The 9,810-nt window shown below is 35.2% G+C and overlaps 2 protein-coding genes and 1 pseudogene across 2 annotated transcripts; 2 read left to right on the top strand and 1 right to left on the bottom strand.

Moving 5' to 3' along the window:
• The first annotated feature begins 271 nt into the window (after window positions 1-271).
• LOC110713279 (B3 domain-containing transcription factor VRN1-like) lies at window positions 272-1,283 on the top strand. Its single transcript, XM_021891737.1, has 3 exons — window positions 272-322; window positions 493-1,072; window positions 1,198-1,283. Exons 1-3 carry the CDS (start codon window positions 272-274, stop codon window positions 1,203-1,205), a joined length of 639 nt encoding a protein of 212 aa, XP_021747429.1. The 3' UTR covers window positions 1,206-1,283.
• On the top strand, window positions 1,209-1,952 carry LOC110713278 (B3 domain-containing transcription factor VRN1-like; the record flags this gene model as incomplete). The annotated part of the gene is made up of 2 exons (XM_021891735.1): window positions 1,209-1,355; window positions 1,526-1,952. Coding segments are annotated over 2 exons (462 nt in total), but the record flags the coding sequence as incomplete, so codon positions are not given.
• A 3,212-nt stretch (window positions 1,953-5,164) lies between these two features.
• On the bottom strand, window positions 5,165-6,907 carry LOC110713199 (annotated as a pseudogene).
• Between the last annotated feature and the right edge of the window lie 2,903 nt (window positions 6,908-9,810).

Raw genomic sequence — 9,810 nt, 5'->3', positions numbered from 1 at the left:
TTTTGTTATTTTTTCTTTATTTATTGTTAGAATAAAAATCTCCATGGTTTGTCAAACTCTTTTATTTTCAGAATGAATATATGGAGTTAAGTCATGATCTCTCCTTTTGTCATAAAAATTTAGATCAATGTTTTCTTACAAACACATTAGAGGAATCCGCTGTGTCATCCTATGATTTCAAGAAGTATTTTATTGATCTGAATGCTTTTTTTTTTTTGTTGGGTGTCTCAGGTGGTTGATACATTGAAGAGTATTTTAAGTTAAAAGCAAAATGACATATGTTTGTGAAACTTGTAAGGCTTTAGAGTTTAGAGAAGGACAAGTATTGGCATGTTCCACCTAGGAAGCACCGGTTTTTCAAGTTGATGGTTGGTATTTTGAGCAACAGCTGGTAAGTTAACACACCTGATAGGCCTTAAAGAATTCCTATTATTAATACTTAAGTCATATATTAGATCTAACACAGTTGATTTTTGATTAAAATTTCTATAGCGAATTCCTAGAAAATTTGTTGAATGCTCTAGAGCAGACCTTTCAAGCTCTTGCACTCTAAGAGGTCAAAGCGGGAATATATGGAAAGTTCAAATACAAAAAACTGAGAAAGATGTCCTGTTTGCAGATGGTTGGGGTAACTTCGTGACTGATCATGGTATTAAGTATGGTTGTTTCTTGGTCTTTTGCTATGTTGGGGACTCTTCTTTTGAGGTATCGGTTTTTGATGTTACTGGATGTGAGGTAGAATGTCCGCACTTCACAAGGAATACAAACATGTCCTTGAACACTTCTTGTAGAAGCCTTTTACACGTGGAGAACGATGAATCTAAAGGTGCAAGAACATTGGAAGCTGATATTGATGGCTCTGTAGAAGTAATCGCAGTGGATGAGGAATATGATTCAGATGCTTCATCTCAAGAAAACAATTTCAGAGGCAGTCAGAGTGCAATATGTCATGCTGCAGATAAAGGGAAAGCAAAAGGGAAGATACATGAAGAGGAAGATCTGGAATTATCATCTGATCACGAGAAGAGGTTTCATAAACTTCGTCTGAATGTGAGAAGTGGAACACCTCAAGGTATAAAATCTATCAAACATTTTTCAACAAGAATTTATAACTGCAATCAATGCTAGTGTGATTGGTTCATTTGTTTGATATCTATACCTCTAAGTGTATGCAATTGCGATTTAATTAATTTGCAGTGAGATAACCTCAAAAGTATTACAAATCAAGGAGGCGGAAGGTTACAGAGCAAGAGAAGCAAGGTGCACTTAACAAGGCCATTATTCATATGAGTTGGAGATGTCATATGATAGAAATTGTGATGAAGCACACACATGTTTATCGCGGCTTTCATCTGGTATGGCATCCTTCTACACCTTGTTTTTCATAGTAATTTACTTTCTCACCGTAAGGACCTAATCTAATAAGAGTGACATAATTATCATAACCATTTTACTACTCTCAATGTAAAAGTAGAACATCTTTTAATAATCATATCTAAGCTAGTTTGGTTTACCGTGGCTGCAGACCATCCCTAAAGAATGGGCTGTAAAACACTTGCTTCAGAAGTCTGATCATGATGTCATACTCCGGGTTCCAGGAGTAGAGGAGAGTTGGACACTGGGATGCAGATGGACACCTTTGCAATGTCAGTTTAGACAAGGGTGGTCGACTTTTGTTTTAGAGAACAATCTCGAGGAGCATGACTTTTGTGTATTTGAGCTGCTTCAGAAAGGAAATTTGGGTCACAAGAATAATTCTGTCTTTGATGTTCACATTTTCCGGCTTGTTAAAGAAGTAGTTCCCTTGACTGTGTTAAGGGACATTAAATCTAGAGTCTAATGTAATCTTAAGTTCAGACGATCTAGCATGAGCTTATTTTCTAAGCTAACTACTGCAATCTAGAGCATGTCATGTATTATCGCAAAACATCGATGGGCTCATTCCAGAATTGAATGGTATTGTATGTTTGCCTTATTATGATCATAAAGGGAAGTACATAATTTTTATTTTAGCTTAGCTTTTACTTGGTGAATGACTAATTTTAATGTTTATTGTACTTTATAAATTGTTTCTAATCCTTAGTAGTTTGGCAGCCTTTTGGAATTAAAAAAGATGTTCATTTTGCTTCATAAATCTGCAGGAAGTGCAAAGTGCAACTGTCATAAGGTTTCTTCTAACCAGGTCTGATAAAACTGCAAGCTTTATTAGTAGTATCTTATAAGAAAGAACATAAAAAAAAACTGTGTTTTTTTTTTTCCCTTCTGCAAATGAGATTATGTTAATTAAAGAACTGATTAAAACCTTAGAATTAGCCTTATAGGTTACAATTCAAGTTTAATCCAGTAGCAAACTTTCTTCATTTATCTTGCTCATAATTTACTTTGAATATATACTTAATAATCTACAACATTCCTCACAACCAAAAACCATTTTAAAATCATTCACGCTGACACGCCGATATCTAAAATCAATAACAAATTAACAACCTGATATCCTTAAAGAAAAATAAATCTAGGCGGCATTTTTCCTTCCATCATATGATTGTTGCTTCGTTTCACCATTTGATTTTTGTATCGTTTTAAGCATTGGGACAGCAGTCCTTAGCTATTGATTGGAGCTATTTCCGGTCCTCGCAATACCCTTACACCTACTATATGCATCCAGGTGTTTCTGTGTTATCAATATAATAAGCTAATTTAAGTTGCCACAGTTGTATCAGTAATCTGTTTCAAGGCCTTTCGAAAATGAATCGAGGCTGTTTCAAATTATGATTATTGTTCTTAAAGTTGCTTGCAGGGTGCAATAAAAAAACTGAAACAGATTAAAATTATTACCAGCTCTGATAATATGCAGACATCTGTAGTTCTGTTACCTTCTGCATTACTATGTATGCACTATTGCATTCTTTTCTGTACTAAATTTATATGATACGTATGACTTGTACAAGTTTTCTTATAGGGTATCGATCCGAACTTGTTCTAGTAGCAAATATTCTCTTTGCTCTCGACTGGACAAAAAATTGAATCTTTACAACCAAAAGCAATGTAATTTGTTTTAATTAATCTGATAAATGAGATCTGGAAGTTAACTTAGTTGTGTTTTTCTCACAATTAGTGGGTTGTGGGAGTGACCAGAACCATCTAGGCAAAGGCTTGAAACCCTCCCTTTAAAGCCACTTTTAAAAGTACAAAACAAAAAAGAAAAAAATAAGATAGGATGAAAGCTTTAAAATGGGAGAACAAAAAGGAGTCTTTTGCTTATGTGATGAATTGATGATCAGATCTTCTCTGACAACATTGAGTTTTGGATCTCAAGTTTATTATTTGGGATACCACTTGCACATAAAATTTTATTTTCCTTAGATTTGCTATTGATGCAATAGAAAAAATTTGTCATAATTTTGAAATCTAGTTGTTGAAAGATTAGGGAGGTGGTTGTATTTTGAGGTTTTAATTTTTTAACTAGCTGAACTAGTTCGTGAAATATTTGAGCTCACTTCAAATCATTCATGAGCTTAGCTCAACATATTTTTACTTGTCAATCTCGTGAACAGGTCAAAATGTCTGTATATGTGTTTTTTCTTAACTATTGTATTTTTTATTCCATATACTTTAACATGCATTAACAAGGAGTAGTAAAAATGCAAACAACTATGAGAAACTAGTAAAATAAAATAAATCAGTTAAAAAATTTTAACTCAAAATTTGAGTTATATGGAAAATTGAACTTGCATCTAAGCTCAAAAAAGCTCGAGATTCAGCTCGAGTTTGAATGCCAGGGTAATAAGCAAGCAACCCAAGAGCTTAGTCTCGGCTCACTCAATTATAGCCCCTAATTTGTGGTTGGTGCACCCGGGTGCACCATGCGCATGGTGCACCCAAAAGAACATTTAGTATATTTAAAAGAACATGGGTAAAAAATGAACATGTTTTTATTTTCTTGCAACTGCAAATCCATCACTCTCTTCTCCTGCAATTTCTCACTCCTCTTTCCCTTCCTATCACTCTCTTTCTTGCTGCCAATTTTTACTCTCCTTTACACCATCGTTTTCATTTAAGAATTTCAATGAATTTGGGTAAAAATCATTTCCAAAGTACTCATTTTCTCTCTCCATAACTTTTCTCTCTATTTTTTTTTTTCTATTTTTCAAAAAAATTTCAAAATAGTAAAATTGTTCGTCTTCAAAGTGAAACCCAAGAAAAAAATTGAACTTATTTCAACAATTCAACCTTCAAACTTAAACAAATGGTGGATTCAAGTAAAATGTAAGTATACATTTTGTACATGCAAATTGTTTTTCGTCAATAATTTTAAAGTCAAAGTGTTTAATTTTGTGAATTTGGGGTTTTTTTTAAAAAAATAAAATAAAAAATTAAAGCTATAAAGTACAAGTTATTCAAAAAAGAACAATTAGAGGAGAAAGAAGAATAGTAATGAATTGAAGCCAACTGGAAGATAACCAAGCAAGGTTAATTTTTCAAACACTAGCTTGTTCTTTTTCAAACACTAACATGTTCTTTTTATTCCATGTTCTTTAAAATATGCCTAATGTTCTTTTCGAAGGTCATGTTCGTTGTCAAACACAAAGATGTTCTTTTGTTGAACACTATTATGCATGTTCTTTTTCAAATACTAGCATGTTCTTTTTCAAACACTGACTTGTTCTTTTTCAAACACTAACATGTTCTTTTTATTCCATGTTTCTTTAAAATATGCCTAATGTTCTTTTCGGAGGTCATGTTCTTTGTCAAACACAAACATGTTCTTGTGTTGAACACTATTATGCACGTTCTTTCTCAAATACTAGCATGTTCTTTTTCAAACACTCGTATGTTCTTTAAAATAAGTCTAATGTTCTTTCCGGGTACACCATGCGCATGGTGCACCCGGGTGCACTATACTATTTTCATATAGCCCCTAGTTGTATTCATTTTATTTGGTTACATATATTTTGAGGGCATTTGGTTAGGTTCATTATTAGTTTGATCCAGGCTCAAATGATAGAATTGAAACGAAACCGGTAGATTTGATAAAAGGGATTTAAATGAAACATTATCTCAACTTAACATCATCTTTTTTTCCGTCTCTTCAAATGTTTGCTGTTGTCAAAACATTATGCAACTATTCATTATTATTGCACAAAAGTGTAATTATGGACATCTGCTTTACCAAATCCAGCGTGCAAATCACTATCTCATATTCCCATTTGTTTTGATGAGTTTTGGTAGGTCATGACATACCTTACAAATCACTTTCACAGATAAATTTTTCTAAGATGTACTTGACATAACCTAAATAATCAAAGCATGATGCTATATCAAGATAGCAAAATTAGTCATTGGTTGTGCAAATAGTTACAACATAGTACTAAACATCCCACATCCAAGGATTGCAACTTAATCCCCACTAGCACAACCCCTACATCCGCAGTGAACGCATTCTACGACTTTCTCCTCCCTCAGATGCTTGGGCACTTGGCAAACACAAGTTGTGCCAAAGTTATGGTCTCGTGGTTGTATGCAACGCAGGCAACACAGACGCTCATATCCTTGCTGCAAATCAGAGGCAAAACAAAAACATCTATCAGTAATATTGAAACAGTGTCATCCCCTAATATGAATATCACACTATCAGCATTACTTACATCAATACGAGAACAAGATAGTTTAGATTCAATGGATATCAGTAATGATCAAGCAAAGACTATGTTCATAGTTTGCACAGTTCCTAATATTATTTTAGCTTAAGCTCAATAATGGCTTGTTGATTCAGTCTGACAAAGAAAATGCTAAACTCAGAAATTATACTTCATCTGTCTGAAAATATAAGCAACACATACATGTACTATATTAAGACGTCCAGAAGAAACTGTCACACTTCTAAAAAATTAAAAAGTCTTCCAAGAGATCTTGCTGATATACCCTCCTTTAAATCGAGTAATTGGGAGGGTATGAACATAGTCCACCAATACAAATGTCAAAAGTATGTCATACAGGTATACAATTATTTAATAACAATCAACAACAATGTGAATAATATAAGCAGGAGAAGTGGACAACAGAGTAACACTTTGGTAACAATGAAGTGTTGATTTCAGCAAATTCTACAAGTTTTGAGCTAGGATACATACATGTAGACCTTAATAACATTGGTTTAACAACGTCCAAGAAACTTACTAGTAAATTGGAATGGTGGAATTCCACTCATCGAGCAAGTATTCACGACGCAATATCACAATGTCGTGCCTACAAATTAGTCAATAAAATAGGCTAATAACTAGCATAATTGGAAATTCCCATGTTTTGAGGGAATAGGAAATTCCTATGGATTTGAAATTCCCACAATTATATGTTTTGTGGTCAACCAAACAAAACCCCAATATCTAAATTCCAATGATTTTCTATTTCCCCCATTTCTTTTGTGCAACCAAACGACACCGGCAAGGATACATAAATTTAGAGCTTGATAGCATTTCGCAGTAAATAAAGCAACCAAACGGGTTGAGATGAAAGTTATACCTTCTTCCACTTAGCAATAAGGTTTCTGTCAGCATAGCCTTGGTCCAAACAAAACTCATAGAGCTCTTTGGAAATCTCACTTCTATAATAAAGATCATAAATGTAACGACTCTTCTGGTGAGCAATTTTGAAAACTGGCCACAATGTTTCACACTTTCTCTTTCCATCATGAGAATCCATTTGAGCTGCCAATTCAACCATAATCGATCAAACATCGTTAATCGACGTTTCGACCAAAATCGAGTATTTTACAGGAACAAATTGAAATCAAATTAGCCAAACCTACCTTCTCTCATCTTAGATTCTAGCTCCTGAAGTTGTTGGTTCAATTAATTCCCAACCTTCTGGGTATTTCACACGATTTGTCTTCACTTTCGGCATCTTTCAACTGCAAAGTTAATCATTTTAGGGATAATTGATTCAAATTACGCTCATAATTTTCTTTTCTTTATCTATGAATTTACGAACCCTAAACTTAAGCACTGATAATTAAATTAAGGTAATATAAACCCTAGATTGTGAAATTGATATGATGATGACAACAACAAACAAATTACCTTAGAAGCTGCTTCAATGGGGGACACAAGAATTAGATTCAAGCTTCAATGGAGAACGCAACGTTGAGTGCGCTTCAACGAATAACTGAGAGTCTGAGGCCTTTAAAAGCCATGACCCGCCATAATTATAATATGGGTTAGATCCGTCTGATAAATAAATGGGCAAGTCTTTATATCATCAATAATTTTTTTTTCTTTTTTTGGGTGCAAAAGAAGGGAAACCTTCGCAAAACAAAAGTAAGAACGAACAAAAAACAAAATAAACAAACTAAAGCAAATAAAACACCTAACAAACTACTATCCTACCATAGTAGGAACCATCCTAGCTCGAGACACAACACTAAGGTCCTCCAACAAAACGGCAAGAAGATCCTTAGGGATCGCCTCTATCAAAATCATCTGTTGCTCCAAACAGACCCCATAGTTAGCAAGCCAATTTGCCGCCATATTAGCTTCCCTATAGCAATGACTCAACCTAACCTCCCAACCATGACGACAAACAAGAGCTTTGCATTTACGAATTAAATGATTAAAAGGGGAGTTGGGAGGTGTAGGCTCAGTCAACATACGAAGAACCACTTCAGATTCTGCTTCTAGTAATACACGCCTATGTCCGCCATTCCAAGCAATAGCTATCCCACGCATAATGCCCAAAATTTATGCCTTTGTGCTCGAACAGATCCCACAATTGATGGCAAAAATTTCATGAATATCTCCACTATGGCCCCTGATAATGCCCTCAGCTCCTGCCTTGCCTGGGTTGCCTTTCGCCGCGTCATCTGTATTGAGCTTGACCCAATTTTCTTCAGGGCATCTCCATCTAATCAGTCGCTCTACTCTTTGCTTTTTCCTCATACCACCTCGCAACACATTCTTTTCCCAAGTTGTCTTTATATCACCTACACGAGCTAGGACAAAGCTGCCTTGGTCAAAAGGAATTTTAGCAGCTGGAACAAAAACACGCTCGCGTCTCCACTTCCAAATCCACCAGCACGCAACAGAGAATATTAGAGGCCAGTCCTCACTGATGAGATCTTTCTTTCCTTCAAGATTATCCAACAACCAATCTCTGAATTGGTCCCCAAGAAGATCCATATCATTAGTCTAGCCTAAAGAACGCCACACTAATCTCGCTAATGGGCACCTTCGAAGGATATGGTCAGCTGTTTCTTCACTCCCCCCACACGCTAAGCAACAAGTATCGTTAGCAATTTTTCGAATAAATCTATTGCTATTAGACATTAGACAATCTTGGATAGTCAACCATAGAAAAATTTTAATTCTTTGAGGAACCTTCAACTTCCAAATTAGCTTCCAACCTCGAAATTGTTCTATAGACGAAGCATTGACGTTCCTGACTATTTGCAAGGCCGAGCTCAGAGTAAAAGCCCCTGACTTAAAACCATTCCAATAAATTCCATCTATCGCATCATCATCTTCAATCAACTCCAAGGCTACTATCTCCGCAAGAGTATCAGCAGGTAAGTAAGGAGCAAAAAGCTCGAACTTCCACCCAATATTACCATCCCACATATCCTTCACCAAATAATTTTGGATGTCAATTGGGGGAATCAGATCAGCTAGATTAAGGAGGGTATCTTTACTCGCCCATCTTTGCATCCAAAAAGCAATGTTCTTTCCGTTGCCGACAGCAATGTGTAGACTCCCATTTGTGTCTCCCCAAAACAAAACCCGGTGATGAGTACCTTTTCACGTCGAATCGTAATCAGATGAAGTGAAGGTGTGGAAAGTCTAGTGTTGCGGATAGTTTTAATTTCTTTTCTTTTCTCTCTGTTTTTGAAAACCTATTTTAAGAAAACAGTCAATCCAGTTTGGTTGGTACATGATATGGGGCCAATAGTAGTGTAGTTGGATAGGGCTTGACAAGAGTTTTCCAACGATTTATTATAAGCCCAATTCCGATGAATATTGAGAAAGTTATGGCCAAATTACTAAATTGAGCTTGGTTTGAGCCTTATATGCGGCCCAATGATCTAGAGGAGGGCCTAATATGGATTTATCATTCCTAATGCAATTAGGAATGGTTTTAGCCTTCTAGATTCTTCTAGAAAGTTCTTTTCATTCCTAATTCAATTAACATTGATAAATTGACTTTTGTTGACTTTTTAGAGTTTTAATCAGAATAAAAGAATGTTTTTGAGGAAAATACGATTTTATCCTCCTGTATGGTTAATTTCTATCTGATTTTAGAAAACGCGTCAATAATTTAATTAGCGCCAAACTCCAGCATTAGCTCCTGACGCTAAGCTTGGCGCCTGGCGCTAGCGTTAGCGCTTGTCGCTAATGTCAGCGTCTGACGCTAACCTCGTTTTTGCGCGTCAGAACTCTGTTTTGATTTTTTATATTTTTGGCTGATTTTGTCTATAAATAGTCTTCTATAAACTCCGTTTTCAATCATCAACTCCCATCAAGAATTTCTTGATTCTCTCCCTCTTTCTAAACCAACCCTTTTATAAACAAAATTCCTCATACATTAGCACTAGACACACCTAGCATAATTCGAAGTTGCCTTCGCCCTAGACGTGAAAGGTTTAATATTTTTGAGGGTTTGGTCCCAAATCTCTATTATAATTATTTAATTTAATTGTTTATTTTATTATTTTCCTTGAAGTTACTAATGTGTGTATTTTGTTATTAGAAAGAGGTACGAGACATCCAAGTAAGTTCTTTAATTGATTTATTGATATTATTATGATATAGAAATCATGCTAGG

This window comes from Chenopodium quinoa, unplaced genomic scaffold (assembly GCF_001683475.1).
Source record: "Chenopodium quinoa cultivar QQ74 unplaced genomic scaffold, ASM168347v1, whole genome shotgun sequence".
Taxonomy (NCBI): Eukaryota; Viridiplantae; Streptophyta; class Magnoliopsida; order Caryophyllales; family Amaranthaceae; genus Chenopodium; species Chenopodium quinoa.
This window is presented reverse-complemented; position numbering and strand designations above follow the sequence as displayed.

Bases quoted from the DNA above. Each gene is read 5' to 3' on its own strand.
- LOC110713279 (XM_021891737.1), top strand. From the start codon at position 272: ATGACATATGTTTGTGAAACTTGTAAGGCTTTAGAGTTTAGAGAAGGA. The intron at 323-492 runs GTATTGGCATGT...AAATTTCTATAG, and splicing joins TAGAGTTTAGAGAAGGACAA to CGAATTCCTAGAAAATTTGT.